This window comes from Juglans regia, chromosome 7 (genome assembly GCF_001411555.2).
Source record: "Juglans regia cultivar Chandler chromosome 7, Walnut 2.0, whole genome shotgun sequence".
NCBI classification, from domain to species: domain Eukaryota; kingdom Viridiplantae; phylum Streptophyta; class Magnoliopsida; order Fagales; family Juglandaceae; genus Juglans; species Juglans regia.
The window spans coordinates 41,060,528-41,077,663 of NC_049907.1; the positions used below are offsets into that span (position 1 = coordinate 41,060,528).

General features: G+C 37.5%; 2 protein-coding genes across 2 annotated transcripts; one reads left to right on the forward strand and one right to left on the reverse strand.

Annotated features, from left to right (window-relative positions):
- The first annotated feature begins 342 nt into the window (after window positions 1-342).
- LOC108989479 (sulfate transporter 3.1-like) lies at window positions 343-5,178 on the forward strand. The gene is made up of 12 exons (XM_018963096.2): window positions 343-886; window positions 994-1,201; window positions 1,305-1,476; window positions 1,582-1,647; window positions 2,203-2,316; window positions 2,712-2,828; window positions 3,094-3,220; window positions 3,529-3,815; window positions 3,957-4,147; window positions 4,282-4,367; window positions 4,468-4,544; window positions 4,687-5,178. The coding sequence occupies exons 1-12, from the start codon at window positions 571-573 to the stop codon at window positions 4,873-4,875; spliced, it is 1,950 nt and encodes a 649-aa protein (XP_018818641.2). The 5' UTR covers window positions 343-570; the 3' UTR covers window positions 4,876-5,178.
- Window positions 5,179-9,018: 3,840 nt separating this feature from the next.
- On the reverse strand, window positions 9,019-16,414 carry LOC108989480 (U-box domain-containing protein 70). The gene is made up of 8 exons (XM_018963097.2): window positions 16,084-16,414; window positions 15,097-15,190; window positions 14,964-15,014; window positions 14,699-14,872; window positions 14,269-14,448; window positions 13,928-14,047; window positions 13,409-13,542; window positions 9,019-9,491 (listed from the first exon to the last, which is right to left on the reverse strand). The coding sequence occupies exons 1-8, from the start codon at window positions 16,266-16,268 to the stop codon at window positions 9,416-9,418; spliced, it is 1,014 nt and encodes a 337-aa protein (XP_018818642.1). The 5' UTR covers window positions 16,269-16,414; the 3' UTR covers window positions 9,019-9,415.
- Window positions 16,415-17,136: the final 722 nt, after the last annotated feature.

Sequence of the window (17,136 nt, forward strand, 5' to 3'; positions counted from 1 at the left end):
TGGTGCGCAATCCCTCCATCCAATAGGAATGCGCCGCGTTTACTACTACATTAAGTGATCATGGAGGTAGTGAGACGCGCCATTATCATCACTGGCCTGTTAAAGAGGTCATATATATTATTATGATCAGGGCCGGGGAAGCTGCATACAAGCTGGTGCGTAGTCGGCTATAAGTCGCGTAGCAAAACAGTGCAGTTCTAACTTCTATCTGAGGTCAAAGGGTTGGCAATTTGCCACGTGTTAAATAATAGCAGTGGGTCCCTTAGAGCACTTGAAGATCCACTCCTCCCTCACCACTTTAAATACACGTACGCCCTTCTTACCATTGTGTCATCCCACAGCTAGCTCTTGCCTCTAACGTCCCATATTTATCAAATTCTCTCTCTCTCTCTCTCTGGAATATATACATACCGTTGTTCACTACAATTAAGGCTACTCTCGTTGCATCAGCTATATATATATATATACACACATATATCACGAGAATTATATATAAAGGCCGCCGGCCAACTCAAACATATATCTTTGCTAGCTTGCAGCAGTGTCTCAAAAATCTGACATAGGCTTCCAATGGGTAACGCAGACTATGAATGCCCACACCCTGTTGCAATTCCTCCATCCAAAACTCTATTCAAGTCCTTAGAATCGTCTCTCAAAGAGACTTTCTTTCCTGATGACCCCTTCCGGCCTTTCAAGAACCAGCCTCTTTCTAAGAAGGTTGTCCTTGGCCTTCAATACTTTGTACCAATCCTGGAATGGGCTCCTCGCTACACTTTTGAGTTCTTCAAATCCGATCTTATTGCTGGAATCACTATTGCCAGTTTAGCAGTCCCTCAAGGGATAAGCTATGCAAGTTTGGCTAACTTACCACCAATTCTCGGATTATGTAAGTACTGTCTCAGATTTTGGTATCAAAACTTTTACATATACTTGTTATGAATCTATTTCGGTAGAAATTAACGAGAAAACTAATTGTGCTGATAATTAATGCAGATTCCAGCTTTGTCCCACCATTGGTGTATGCCATGTTGGGGAGCTCTAGAGATCTGGCGGTGGGCACTGTGGCTGTGGCATCCCTTCTCATATCTTCTTTGCTGGGGAAGGAAGTTAACCCTAATGAGAACCCAAAACTTTATCTTCAACTGGCTTTCACGGCTACGTTCTTTGCTGGACTCTTTCAAGCTTCTCTGGGCTTCTTAAGGTCTGCTTCTCTGATGATCTCTAGGGCTTTATATATGCATGATGCGGACAAAGACTTAAGTACTATAATCTTTTTGAAATGACTTGAATGAATTAAATTGCAGACTTGGTTTTATCGTGGACTTTCTGTCTCATGCGACGATAGTGGGGTTCATGGGTGGAGCAGCCACGGTTGTCTGTCTTCAGCAACTTAAAGGGCTACTCGGGCTGGTTAATTTCACTCATCAGACTGATATTTCCTCAGTCATGCGCTCTGTATTTTCCCAAACACACCAGGTACGTAATTATATTAATTAAATTTCTAATTTTAAAATGCTTAATATTTTTTTATTTTTTCATACCTTTTTTACTTTTTAATTTGTTGGTGGTTGGTTTTTGCAGTGGAGATGGGAAAGTGGTGTTTTGGGGTGCTGTTTCCTCTTCTTCCTCCTCCTCACAAAATACTTTGTAAGTAGTACATGATCTGGCCTAGTCGCATTTATATTAATTCTTTTCTAAGTTTCTAGTACTACTATGATTTAAAAAGGCTCTAAGTTTGTAAAATAATTAACCATATTACTAAGCAAACTTGCATGTTGTTTACCCATGACCTAGCTGTTGCTGTCAATATAATTATATATATAGCTATATCATCCATAACACCACCATAAACAATAATTACTTAACTTATGAAAAGGGTTTTTCTTTAAGAGAAAGTCTACCACCATATATTTATGAGCCTACCTAAAAAGATAAACTTTAATTATTTTTTTGTTTTCATTTTTAATGAAATTAAATTAAATATTGTTAAAAGAAAATTACGAGAAAATGATGTTTAATAGTTAGAGAGAAAATATGAAAAATAAATAAACTATTCATGTATACCTTTTTGTGTGTGTGTGTGTGTGTGTACTATTACTAATTCGATCATGTATACTCTTTTTGGAAACTAAATTATTCAATATATTAAATAGATCGATAAACTAACTTATTTATTTATTTGATGCTATTGATGGGTACTAGAGCAAGAAAAGGGCGGCCTTCTTTTGGATAAATGCGATGGCACCTCTGACGTCTGTTATCTTGGGAAGCCTCCTCGTTTATCTGACCCACGCTGAAAAACACGGTGTTGAAGTGGTAACCTCTCTCTCTCTCTCTCTCTCTCTCTCTCTCTCTCTCTCTCTCCTATACTTGCTACAGCTGCTATATATCCCCAGGTACCCCCAGTTCTGGTAAATGAATGTATCAATTACCTTCACCATAAGTATATATTATAAGACCGAGTACAATCCATGGAGTCCCGATGTCTGTTACAATGAAATATTCCCAATCAACATTTAATCTTCTAATTATCACATGACAGATTCTTGGATCACAAACACGTACATGCAAATTATCAAATTAATAACGTACGCTACTTGTACGCGCGTACGTACATATAATTTAAAAAAGTAGATTAATTTATACATGGATATTATTAACTGCATGCATGGGGTGTAACCATTACTTTCTTTCTTTGTTCTTCCTCCCAGATTGGGCACCTGAAGAAAGGCTTAAATCCACCTTCGGTATCTGATTTGGCTTTTGGGTCTCCATATCTGATGACAGCCATCAAAACTGGAATCATCACTGGCGTCATAGGCCTTGCAGTAAGTCACGAACGTTAGCTTGTTATGGTGCTTAAAATTTAAATTGCTATTTATAATATTATTAAAAAATGAATCGGCTGTCCTAAAAATCTAAGTTTAACGGAATTAGTATCGTAGAACAAGGACCTTTTTTTCATATTACTATAAATTAGCAACTAATATATACCAAATAACAAGTAGTTATTTAGTGTATAGAATTCCAAGTAATTTATCAACAGCTCCCCTATGCCCGAATTAAGAACGCTAACTGGTGGCTGTGAAACAGGAAGGAGTAGCAGTGGGGAGAAGCTTTGCCATATTCAAGAACTACCACATCGACGGGAACAAAGAGATGATCGCTTTTGGGATGATGAATATTGCTGGCTCTTGCACTTCATGCTACTTGACCGCAGGTACCTGCATACATCTAGATCTTTTCCGAGCTCTAAACTATTAGGGTTGAAACTGGGTCAGGTCAAAGCCCCCCCACCCAATCCAACCAAAACCCAAATCCAAATCTATGCCTGGGTTGGGACTCCTTTGGGCCGATTGGTCAACCCACTAGCTCAATTGAGCACTTCCCCAACACGATATTACTTCAAAAGAAATGCTCTGCCTTTCAAGAACTGAGCAAGAAACACTACCACATCACTAACAACATTATCTTCCTCAACTGCTAATTATTAACCAGACATATATATGTCCGATATTGTGATTGCAGGACCATTTTCTCGAAGTGCGGTGAATTTCAATGCAGGATGTAAGACGGCAGTGTCGAACATAGTCATGGCAACAGCCGTGATGATCACGTTGTTATTCCTAACACCTTTTTTCTTCTATACACCCCTTGTGGTGCTCTCTTCCATAATCATGGCAGCCATGCTTGGCCTTATTGACTATGAAGCTGCCATCCATCTCTGGAAGATCGACAAATTCGATTTCCTGGTGTGCATGGGTGCTTATCTTGGTGTGGTCTTTGGCAGTGTTGAGATTGGCTTAGTCATCGCGGTAAGTAGTACTACTGCGTTAATGATCACGAAGTACCACATGATCATCATCGTTATCCTAAGTAAACACGAAGACTTTTTGTTTCTGTTTACTAAATTAGTTGTTGATATATATAAGGTTTTGTATGTGCAATATTTGCAGGTTACGCTATCTTTGTTAAGGGTTTTACTATTTGTAGCAAGGCCACGGACTTTTATCTTGGGCAATATTCCCAACTCCAATGTGTTCAGAAGCGTTGATCAATACCCAACTGCCAACAATGTTCCCGGAGTTCTCATTCTCCAAATTGATGCACCCATTTACTTTGCCAATGCAAACTACTTGAGAGAAAGGTACATGTATTATTATAAACAAGCATGCAATTTTGTGTATGTATGTGAACACGCGTGTTAATATATAAGTGAGCATGAAAATAATCTGATCTATATTTACTGATCTGGTTGGAAAATTTCAAATTTGTTCTCAGGATTTCAAGGTGGATCTACGAGGAGGAAGAAAAATTAAAAGCTTCGGGAGAAACCAGCTTGCAGTATATTATATTAGACATCAGTAGTAAGTTGTCAAATCACAAACAGTTTGTTTTAAAGCTCATGACAACGTTAATATATAAATATTCTCAGTGCTAAAGTAAGATGCGTTCATATGATTACAGCTGTGGGCAGTATTGATACGAGTGGGATTAGCATGCTTGAAGAGGTTAAGAAGAATGCCGATAGAAAGGGTCTCAAGGTAAGAAACTTTATTTTTGTCGTTTCTCGTCTCAGATTTCATATATAATCAGTATCAAACTGTTATTATATTCCAAAAAATCGCCTTTATTTGAATCATGATTAGTTTATATATTATGTTAATTTGTTTGTTTTGAATTTAGCTCGTGCTAGCCAACCCAAGAAGCGAGGTGATCAAGAAGCTAGACAAGTCCAAATTCATCGAAAACATCGGCCAAGAATGGATTTATCTAACAGTAGGAGAGGCCGTGGCAGCTTGCAACTTCATGTTACACTCGTGCAAGCCAAACCCGGCCGCCGCCGAATTAAATGCGCCAGAAAACAATGTCTGATAATTTAGCCGGCCATGATCGACTTAATTAGTGTGATAATCCAAATGTTGATACGTAAGTAGTGGATGCAGCCGTAACCAGAGGCCAAAGCTGTCCGCTAATGAGGAAGAATGCATGCATATTACCTAAGTAATTGGCAGAGAGTTATTAAGTTTTGGGGTGCTTCTGAATTCTTGTGTACTGTAAATGAAAGTGAAATGTGAACGTAATCATGAATAGATCAATTCCCGAGCCAAGTGGTTTGATATAATGGGTGTCTTCGTGATCATGTATTAATCTCTCCAAATTATATATATATAAATAATCGACTTTTCAATTTTTGGCCACACCGTTGGGGTGATCATCACGTGCATGCTGATGCGTCGCTCAACAGTGATCGATATTTTAGATTCTGCTTAATTTCAATAGAAACCAGCACTACATGATGAACATGATCATGATCATCATGGCGCGCGCATTAATTACAGTACTGGGTGGGTGTTGCAAGGTTGCAGAAACTAAGGAAAATTGTACAAGGTACAGTGAGCATGATGCATGGAAGAAGAGAAAAAATGTATATTCCACTGGAATTGAATGACTAAGGTCCCGTTTGGTTGTTACACTTATCTGTCAACCCACTATTATTTATAAAAAATCTCAATTCAGTTCAATTTAACTAAGAAGATACGGGAGAAGGCCTCATATACACTCTGCCACCCTAACAATTAACTAACAGAATTCCTATATATACTAAAATAGCATCCAGCTAATCAACAGAATATTTACCAAGAATAATAATTAAATTGAAAAATACAAGTAAATTAGACAAAATAGAGAGAATCATCATTTTCCACATATAAGCTTTGCATGTGGAGCCTCTACTAAACGACTTATAGCTGCTGTACGTAAAAGACAGACGCGCGACCTGCAGCTTGAGCTTTGGCTTCATTTTGATTGTGTAATAGGGTGCTCTTTTGAAAGTTTGAAAATGATGTTTCCTTGGAATTGACCTGCTAACAGTAATTATAATATTGACAAAACTAATTTAGAAGCAGTTTGTATGAAAATAAGGCTTAAAGCTTAAGCGAGCCAGCAGCTAGCCATATGCATGCATGATGCAATATTATTATATATAATTAGTAAGAAACAAGAGTAGACAAACATACTGATCAATATAAAAAGGATGTGAGTATACATACGTAGGACCATTGACAGGACTGACCAACAATTCGGGAGCTTGACTTTGAACCAAACTAGCGCGCTAATTAATTGATGCAGAGATCAACAGGATGATCTGGAAGATGAAGAAGAAGAAGAAGAGGATGATCATTACTTTTCATTAATTAGATTTTATGGTAATTAATATCGTAAATGGAGTAAAGTGATGTAACGTCCATGTGATCAATTTAAGATTATTTAAAGGTATTTCATCTTTTGGGCAGTTTAGGATTTGTAAATAGAATTAATATATAGCAGGTCTTTTGATAAAGCATCCACGAAGAGGTACTATATACTTTGTTTCCTTCTAGCTAGGGTTTTTTTTACATAAAAAAACCCAATTAAAATGTGATTAGTTTTGAACATGAGTTTTAATGTCTTATGGGATGGCTTTGCTATGTGTTCAACCGAAAATGAGACATTTTTAACGTCGACGTAATGAACTTGTAGAAAATACCGCAATGAAATCAGTATGAGCTTCAATAACAATGACCAAGTCATACATGAGTACCAAAACGATCTTAGTTAGAATGAGGTCAAGTCCGCTGGTAAGTATTACGGAAAAATAAATGTTTTAATCACAAAAAGATCTTATAAAAATAAATTTATAAGTTGACGTGACTTGATCATGTGATACGTTACATTGTAAAACTATTTTTATTATAAAGTAAATCTAATATATCATATAAAAACAATATGTTAGTTTGTAAGTTTATTTTTCTGTGATTTTTTTGTGGCTATAACAGAAACTATCGAAATCAAATCTATAATCACTATCATTTTTGACAATCAACCCCCCCCCCCCCCCCCAAAAAAAAAAACACTATCAAAATATTTCAATTTACCCCCATTTCCCCTTGAAAAGACAATATTCTCCCTAAAACTCTAAAATAAAAAAATCCCCTTAATTTCTTAAAGAAAAAGCAGTTATAAAATAAAAATAAATAAACAAAAGAACTTTTATAAAGAGAATAATTAAGGGCTAGTTGGGGTAGTAGAGTATTATCAGAATATTTCACAGTTATTTATTATTTTATTATTATTTTTTATCTACTTTTTATTACTATTCACTGTTATTCAATATCTATCATTACTTTTTCATTATTATTCACAAAATATCTGAGATCACCTCATTATCCAAACGCAACCTGAAGAGTATAATATGGAATAATTGCAAATTAGGTGGTAGTTTGAGGGGATTTATGTAAATTTCCCTAAAAAAGTATTATTGTGCAATTGAAACTTTGATATTCAACAGACGACTTTGAATAATATTGACAGGAACCAACAGTGAACAGAGGAGCTCCAAAGCAAATTCAGTGTCAAAATAACTCATCAATTACTACGTACACGGCATTGGATTTGGTCAAATAAATTATAATCCATATACAATAATACACTGATACAGTAAAGACTTTTGACTCAAAACAGAACAAGATGAAGGATCTCTCAGATTAATCCCCGCCAGTTGCCCGGCCATGCGCGCAGTTGATGACAAAGAAAATGAAGATATTCTCTCTACTGATCCGAGTGCTTTTCGTAGTCATTCTCGTCTCCAATAACTCTTGGCAGGTACGTATTACAGAGATCATTGATTTTATTATTTATTTTTTTTATGGAATAATACATACAGGTCCATACTAACGTGAATCTACAAAACTATCAAAACCTTGCAGTGCTTACAGGTTTAGTAGGTTGGAAAGGGATACAGATCAGCTAAAGGTAAATGGGAAAGAAAATGACATACCAAGGCCATCGCCACCATCACCCACCGGAGTGGATCCACAAGAGATAAGCACTCCATAAAGTGCAAGAAACAACCTTACATGTACTCATGATGGGTTGCTTTCGTTTCGGGTTTTTCTTTCAAGCATTGATATTTGTCCTTGTATTTGTCTGTTTGTATCAGTTCCTTGTATGATGCTTTGCGGAAAGAATATCACAACTGATGTACTCTTGAGCATGCGTATCTCAACAAAATATTTAAACAATTTTCTAACAGATCACCTTCCCAACAAGATTTTTGACAAATGGAACTCAATCCAAGAAAACGTTGAATTCCAACAGCACATCTAATAACTTCCACCAGCCGAAGGATGTTCACAGAAAGAGAAAAAAAACATACCCCTTGGTTAATCGTTAAGAACGGCATTCTTTGTTTTTGTTTTTAACATTAAAAAAAATCGTTAAAAACAGCAGTCTTTATCAAGTGCAGCGCATAAAATCCTCATATATATTGTTTGAGTTGGCTACATGATGACCATCTCATTACCATTTCACACCATTAATTTGGAGCTTCATTTACCTGGAACTCGTAGCTAGGCTATGTCCTCTTGTACAATCTCAAAAGCTATCATTTTAGGTAGGCATTCCCTCAGGCTTTTTTTATAAAATCAAGTCGCTCACGGCAACTAGCTTAGTGCATCGTGTTTAAAACATTATTTCTCAGTGAATGAACAATGAGTTCAAGTCCTCTGTTTCAAACTCAAGTTAACTAGTAAAGCTCAAACAGACTTGGATTTGGTTCATAAAGGAATCAGGACCGAGCTTGCAAGCACTGTTAACCCCCATTTATTTTCCTTTTAATCGTCCATCCCTCTGACATTAACCCCCAACCAAAAAAAAACAATGAAAAATAAACACCTTTTTTTCTCCTTTTCCTGTGAAGGTCTCCAATTAGAACAATGATGCAAGACATACAAGCATGAAAATGAAAGAGGCGGGCCCCTAACTTCATCTATTCTTTTGAGCAGAAATACAGAGGGAAAAAAAAAATAGTGTTGCAGAAGTTATCTGACAGTCAGAATAACAATATCAGGGGCCAATAAACTAACAAAAATAGAGAACTGGCTCGCAAAGAATTATATAAATGGAGGCCTAGAATACCTGTCTTAGCACCATTTATATGATAACATTTTCAACAGTTTTTTGCCAAATGCATCCAAGAGTTCAAGAAATTAGTGTTATTAATATGGAATCAGCATCCTAAGTGACCCACTATCAAGAACCAAACCCATCCTTATAATTTGGCCATCTTTATAACCAGAGTACAGGAGGAAAACCAATCGTATAACAAAAATCTCGGTAAATTGAAGCCACACATAAAAGCCTTCAGAATTTTCAGAAAGAGTTTTTAAACTGTATACACACATGGTACGACAAAGGAAAGCACCTTCTCAGAAGCAATTGCCATGTCAAAGCAGAGCAGGAGCTTCCATCCAAATGAAGGGAAAAAGGGTAGGAGGCATGCACCATTGTGTCTTTCTTTCAAACACAAAGCCCTCCCACTTTAGCAGACCTCCCAAATTTCTATTAATGGAACCCGGGTCAAGATTAGAAAGACTCAAGCATTGAGCAGCTTTTCCTTGAATAGGCGTGGAAGCACTTCATGGGCACTGATGTCAAGAACCTCTGGCTCCCTGAAAAAGGCCCTGAACGTTTAGGTTCCATTTGTTTCAACAAGAATAAAAGTCCAGAAGGGAGTGAATCAATAATATTTAATTAGGCATTGATTTTTTATATATATAAGTTCAGGCAATGATAGGTTTGGCAGCAAAGTTCTAAATGACGGATGATTATGATAATAAAAGATCAGGACAAGGACAGTGCCCTGTTTCCAGCAGCTGACATCCTGAAACTGAGAAAGAAGCCAACCCCCGAGACTATGAAAAATCTTTGAACTTGAAATAAAAATGAAATTAAAAAAAAAAAAAAAAAGAGAAAAAGATAAAAGTATCAATCTTCTAGGAGGGCAAACAACATAAAAAAAATTTCAAAAAAATTGTTCACTTCTTAAACTGCTAATAAACCAATTTTAGCCATTGAAATAAGTTGGCATTCAGCTTCAACCTACATTCAATATCAACTACACTTTTTTTTTTTTTTTTTTATAAGTAATAAAATCTTATTCATCGAATGCAATAGGCGAAGCCCATGTACACAGAAAGTATATAAAAGATACACCTAATTACATTCTAAGATTAGGAAATGAAAACAAAAACTCATGAACAGTCCCTCCATTAAGTAAAATAGCTGAAACCCAATGAAGAAAGGTAAACATAAAAAATTTCCAGATTTCCTCTGCGGTACGCTCCCTGTTGTTAAAACACTGCTCATTCATTTCCATCCAAATACACCACATAATGCACAAAGGAATCATCTTCCACACAGCTGCCACTTGAGAACAACTATGAAGCCTATTCCAACACGCAAGTAGATCCACCACTGTTTTAGGCATTACCCAAACCAAACCTGCTCTATTGAACACACCATCCCATAACTAGGGGTGTTCATCCGGGTTCCGACCTAGGAATCCGGGTATACCCGGACCGGAACCCGGATTTCAAATTTGGGCCGAAACCCGTACCGGGTTATTCCGGATCAGATCCGGTCCGAAACCCGGATGGACCCGGATTTTTAAAACCCAGAAATCAGGGTTCCGGGTTGTACCCGGGATTTATTTTTTTTTTTTTATTTTATTTTATTTTTTTTCCCCTAGTTATTTGGGCATTTTTCCTTCAACTTTCCCGACAACCAAACAGAAAATTTGGGCATTTTTCCTTCAACTTTCCCGACAACCAATCAGACTCATTAAAATTGAGAATCAATGAATCCATAAACAGTCAATAAAAAAAAATAAGTTTCCAAACATTCTCAACAGCAAACAGATGCGGCGAGAGACTAGAGATAGATGAGAGAGCGAGAGAGAGAAGTGAGTCGAAGTAGTCGCAAGGGAGGGGGTTTACCAGAATAACGAACTAGAGCAAAGGTCGCCGGCGACGGCAAAGGAGATGCAGCGACGCGATGGCGTCGGCTAGGGTTTCTGCATCTACCGCAGCGCAACGAGAGACTAGAGAGAGAGAGAGAAGCGAGTCGAAGTAGTCGCAGGGGGGGGGTTTACCAGAATAACGACCTAGAGCAAAGGTCGATGGCAACAGCGAAGGAGATGCAGCGACGCAATGGCGGCAGCTAGGGTTTCTGCATCTACCGAGTGAGAGAGAGAGAGAGAGAGAGAGAGAGAGAGAGAGAAGTGGGTCGAAGAGTCGAAGTAGACGGGGGGGAGGCTTATTGATATGGGATTTTTCTTTTAAATGACCCGGGTACAGGGTTTAAACCTAGTACCCGGGTACCTAACCCGTACCCGAACCATGTTGGTCATGGTTTTATAATGCAGATTTCGGATCCGTTTTTATCCGGGCCGGAACCCGGAACCAGAATTTGGTTTTCCGGGTTCCGGACCGGGCCGGGAAAAAACCCAGTCCGGATGAACAGTGCTACCCATAACACCTTAGCCACCTCACAATGTAAGAGTAAATGGTCCATCGATTCTCTATATTTCTTTCCATGAAGCACCACTCCATAACAATATTGCCACACTTTCTCAAATTATCAATTATCTGAAGCTTCCCAAGAGATGCTGTCCAAATAAAAAATGCTACATTTGATGGCACATGAGCCCTCCAAACACTCTTCCATGGAAAAGAGAAATGATGCTGAACAGTCAACAGCTTATAGTATGATCTAACAGAACTTTTTACACACTATAAGCTTCCATGACATTTGATCCCTCTCATTTCCTCCAATATCCAGAGAATACAAGCAGCTAAAAAAATCTGCAACCTCTTAAATCATTTCCTCCAATATCCAGAGAATACAACAAGCTAAAAAAATCTGCAACCTCTTAAAGTTCCCAATCCTGGACAGCTCTAATAAAACTAACATCCCAATGCACAACTCCATTAGACCGGATCAACAAATCTGAAACGGAAGCCTGCTGATTAACAGCCACTCTAAAAACTGCCGGAAAACTCTAAAAAGAGCACGCTCACCACACCAATCATTGAACCAAAAACGAATTCTTGAACTATCTCCAACCTTGAACTTAACTTGTTTCGCAAAATTACCCCATCCCTTTCTAATAAGTTTCCAAAGACTCATGCCATAAGTCCCCCTACTCTCCTTAGAACACTAGCCCCCCCCACCCCCCCAAAAAAAAAACTCTCACTCCCATGCTTCCGATCAATAACCTCCCTCCACATCGATTCCTCTTCCCTTTGATACCTCCACAATCACTTTCCCAACAACGCCTTATTAAAAGTACTCAAATTACGAACCCACAAACCTCCATTAACAATTGGACAGCAGACTCTATTCCAACTCACTAGATGAAACTTATTTTCCTCTCCCATACCAACCCCACAAAAATGCTCTAAATAACTTCTCAATATGATTTGCCACACCTACCGGTAATGGGAATAATTGAAGAAAGTAAGTAGAAAGATTGGAAATTGTACTTTTGATAAGGGTAATTCTAGCCCCTTTTGATAAGTATAGCCGCTTCCAACCCGTCAATTTTTTTCTCAATCTTCTCTACCACCCCATCCCAAATATTCTTAGCCTTGAACAACACCTCCAACAGGAGACCTAGATATTTCATAGGAAGAGAAGCAACTCTACACCCCAAAAGTTCCACCAAGCTATTAATATTATGCACATCCCCCACTGGAACCATCTCCGACTTACCCAAATTCACCTTAAGACCCGAGACAGCTTCAAGACATAACAATACAACCCTCAAAACTTGAATCTGATCATCATTAGCATCACAAAAGATAAGAGTATCATCAGCAAAGACTAAATGGAAATTGAAATAAAACCATTATTCGCATTTTCCACTGAAAAACCAGAAAGAAAACCCCCTCTCCTACCGCAACTTCCACCATACGACTCAAAGCCTCCATAACGATAATAAATAAAAAAGGAGATAACAGATGCCCCTGTCTCAAGCCTCTTGAACTCTGAAAGAAACCACAAGACTACACATTAACTAACACCGAAAACCAGGCAGTCGAAATGCTGTGTCTAATCCAAGCACGCCACCTATCCCCAAAACCACATCTTCTAAGCATGTATAAAAGAAAATTCCAACCACACATTTTCCATGTCTAGCTTGCAAAGAACTCCTGGAACACCTTCCCGCATCCGACTGTCTAACATTGAGTCAAGGATTTGGCAACCCCGAACAAAAACATTTTGGGGCTTAGAAATAAACCCACTTAGAAATTATCTAAGACCTTAGAAATTATCTAACACCTTACTCATTCAATTAGCTAACACCTTAAAAATTATCTTATAAACCCACTTACCAAACTGATGGGACGGGAATCCTTCAATTCAGAAGCACTGGCTATCTTAGGTATGAGGGCAATAAAAGTGGCATTCACTTCTCAAACTTTTGAAAAGCATAAAATTCTTGAAAAACTCACATCAACTACACTTTTCGTGCATATCATTGCACACATGAGAGAGAGAGAGAGAGAGAGAGAGAGAGAGAGACCTGCACAATATTTGTCCCATTTCATTAGAGCTAGGAATAAACCATAGCCTTCTCAGGGAAGGTGACTCAAATTGAACAAAGAAACCATCATGCTGCCCATATTTCCACTTTCTCGATCCTTGACCTCTCCAGACCTGTAAAAAATAGTTCTCAGTTTCAGATAAGGCTAACAAAGATAGAGCTAGCTCACAGCTACAACTTTATAGTTCACGTGGACACTGTGTCAACTCCAATGGGTTCACAAGTGCTTGCCTGATCTTTCAATAGTCATTTTACTTGGAGCTGCTGGCCAACTTCTATAAAATTGTAAACTGCTAAGAAATAGATAGATAGATAGATAGATAGAGATGGGGAGAGAGAGAGAGATTGTAAACTGCATCATAAAATCCTATTTGGTTTTTCCCCATCAGGCAATTACAAGAAATTAAATGCATTCGGAGCACAAGGTAGGATTCAGCTTGTCACATGATGAACATCCCTGTCCTCTCAAAAATTCATGTCCTGATGTTAAAAAATCACCTGTGGGTAAGATATGATACTTTTGGGAGTCACCAAGCAGGCGGCTCTAGAGAAAGAATCCTCTGCATACTGCCTAAGAAATGAAAAACAACTGCTGTGCGTCTCAGGTGATTCAAAGGCCTGGCAAATAGACAAGATAAAAGCAACGGATGAAAATAGGTAAGAGGCAAGAGCTGGATGGTTAAATTTACACATACAATCTGCAAATGATGGACCAAATTAAAATGCAGTAAGAGCTAAATATTCAATGAAGTTGAGTCTACACATTAAAACATTTAAGAACATCAGGAAATTTACCGCTCAATAAGAGCAAAACAAGCATTGATATAAGGGTTTAATACCTTATCTATATTCACATTTGGAGCATATTTATCAGTCTGGGTCTTTTCCCTATCAAGAAGGAAGTAGACTCTTGGATCCACTTTAGAACTTTCATGCCACGATTTCACAGCTGTCTCAATTGTCTCAACAAGGAAAGAAAAAACTTCTTTCCAGCATTCCTCAGATCCATACTGTGCAGACTGCAAAGAGAAAGACCAATTTAATCCTCCTTATTTGGGAATATTGAAAACAAATCCTAACCCAGAGGGTCCTCTGGCTGTCTCCACAGAAGTTGCTGTGGAGTTAATAAAACTGCATTGCACGGTTTAGAAAATTAATAAAACTGCGATACAAGAGAGAAGGTGGGAAAAAGTTTAAAAAAAAAAAAAGGAAACAAAGATCAAATAAAACAGAAAAACTCAGAGTATATCACCAACAAAATACACTCACCATTTCAGATTTCAACGTGTCCAAGTGCTTTGCCATATCAATATTCAATCTCTTCTTCTCCACTTCTTGAGCTCTCTTTTTGTCTTTCATCAGCTGGGAAATCCTCTTAATCTTCCTTGATACTTCAGAACTTTGTGGATTGTATTGCAAAGCTGTTTGGAAGGCAGCTGAGGCCTACAATGAACATTTGCAATGGAATAGTATAATCGCATGCTCTTGTCCAGAAGGTTCGTTATCATAAAGAAAAAGAAACTTTAGGACGTACATCGTCATATTGCTCCATGGCTTCTAGTATGCATCCTTTCCTGAAATATCCCTGAAGGTGCATCAAAACAGTTCTATTTAACACATAGATTAAGACATCAAGAACAATTAAAATTGATATACATTATATTTACCTTTTCCCACTGGGGATTCAGTGCAATTGTTGTTTCAGCATCAGCAAGAGCCTTGTTAAGCTTGACCAATTGCAGAAATGCAGCAGCACGGTTGCTGGCCAAGAATCAATCATGGAAAATTCTAAATAAAAATATTTCTGACCAATATATACAGATTCTTGTCGAGCAGACAGGAACAAATGTTCTAAGTGAAACTCGCACTAAAGCAATATTAGCTCAAAACACATAATTATCGATGAACTTCACAAACAAATTCATATGGAACATTTGATCGCCAATTCCTTCAACACAATGAAAGTTAGGGGCTGTGTTCATTCTCCCATGCCACGTGTCATCGACAACCTGCCATCTCGACAGTGGCATGCTGAAGCATATTTCTGTCTCATATTTAAGTAGACCGTCATGAATACCCCTCTAGACTCTAATCTTAGCTACCATTCGCTTCCTCCTACAACTTTTACAATGGGTGCTCCATTAAACGCATAAATGACACCAAGGAAAACTCACTATTTCAAACGGGAATGAAAGGGTGCTCACGCTCGAAAAACATGGAACCACAATCAACTAATTCCCACTTATTCAAAAATACTTGCGTCCCAGCTCCCGTGTAACTACCAAGTCTACAGGCATCACATAATGGAAGACTTTGAAAATTCATCAACAGCTAAAAAAGATCCACCAGAATGTTATACCACGTCACAACCAATGACAAACATCGCGCAAACTCAAAATCCGCAATGTCTCCTTATAGAGTTCAAACGCGCAGATACATGAGAAACACAAACAAAACTTCATTTAAAATAAATTGTGAGCATACCTAAAGCACCTAATATCAAAGTTATCAAACTTAAAGCAGCAAGTACACGTCCGAGTCGATCAAATTTAGTGTGCAACTGACAAATTAAAATCACATTTTGAAGAAGTAAATGATCTTCAATACCTAATGCTAATTTTCTTTTAAAAAAAAAAGGCTATTTTTTTGGTTACCTGTAAAGAGTGGGGTTAGAGGGGTCAAGCTTGATGGCTTGGGTGTAGAGAGCAGCAGCTTTGAGGTAATTCCCTGCTTTGAAAAATTCGTTTCCTTTATCTTTCAGAGAGATGTTCACCCCAGTCCCACCACCACCTTCCGATGGGGACGCCGCACCTGATTTTGCCTCCGCTGCTTCCGTCATTGTTGCTATTCTAATTTAACTTCGAAGGAGAAGATTATGCTGGCAAGCAATCGCTTTGGCTCTTTTCTGGTTAGGGGGTTGTATTACTAGGGTTTATGGCTATGTGCCAAAAATGCAAGCCTTTCACTGAACTAATATTAATAAGCAGCTCACCCATTTGATTCGGGGCCTCGATGTTGAAGGAACCAAGGGGACTGATACGATGCGTTTTGGTGAAAAGTAAGGCCTCGTTTAGATAGGGATATAAGATTAGATGAGATGATCTGTAAATAATAATAAAATAATTTATAAAGAAAAATCTTATTACAAGTAAGTTCGTGCACCAAATCGCGTACCGATACTAAATGTAAGGTATCTGTTTAATGAAATGGTACGAATTAAAAATGAAAATTATTTTCGTAAGACAGAGGATCTCCTTCTTCTTTCAAAATTTTTTTCTTTTATTTTTCTTTTCAATAAAAAAAATTATGTGAATGTCAGTTCGTGATTTGGTGTGTCAAACTGCTTAAATCTAGCAATACTCAATTTGTAAATAGTAATGAAATGATTTGAATTAATATATCTTATGAGATTTTGGAAAATGAAGAAAAACAATTGTTATAATATTATTTTTTTTTAGATTTGAAAATATTAAATTTTGTTGTGTTTTGTTTGAAAGTTTAGAAAAATTATCATAATAAAATAATGATTAGATGAAAAATTTAAAAATTAAAAATTAAAAAAAGTTTTTGTTTATGATGTTTGGATATTTATATAAGATTAGTGGACTTTTTCTATTCAAACGAGGTCTAAGGGTAGGTTTGGGGGGTGAGATGAGAATTTTGTGTTTTGTTTTGAAGTTTAAAATATTAAATTTTAATATTATTAT

What these genes read in the sequence shown, in the direction of transcription:
- LOC108989479 (XM_018963096.2), top strand. Translation starts at nt 571, where the DNA reads ATGGGTAACGCAGACTATGAATGCCCACACCCTGTTGCAATTCCTCCA. An exon ending in ACCACCAATTCTCGGATTAT is followed by an intron (nt 887 to 993) that starts GTAAGTACTGTC and finishes TAATTAATGCAG; the next exon opens with ATTCCAGCTTTGTCCCACCA. An exon ending in CTGGCGTCATAGGCCTTGCA is followed by an intron (nt 2,829 to 3,093) that starts GTAAGTCACGAA and finishes GCTGTGAAACAG; the next exon opens with GAAGGAGTAGCAGTGGGGAG.
- LOC108989480 (XM_018963097.2), bottom strand. Translation starts at nt 16,268, where the DNA reads ATGACGGAAGCAGCGGAGGCAAAATCAGGTGCGGCGTCCCCATCGGAA. An exon ending in TCTAACCCCACTCTTTACAG is followed by an intron (nt 15,191 to 16,083) that starts GTAACCAAAAAA and finishes ATTCTTGGCCAG; the next exon opens with CAACCGTGCTGCTGCATTTC. An exon ending in CCATGGAGCAATATGACGAT is followed by an intron (nt 14,873 to 14,963) that starts GTACGTCCTAAA and finishes TGTTCATTGTAG; the next exon opens with GCCTCAGCTGCCTTCCAAAC.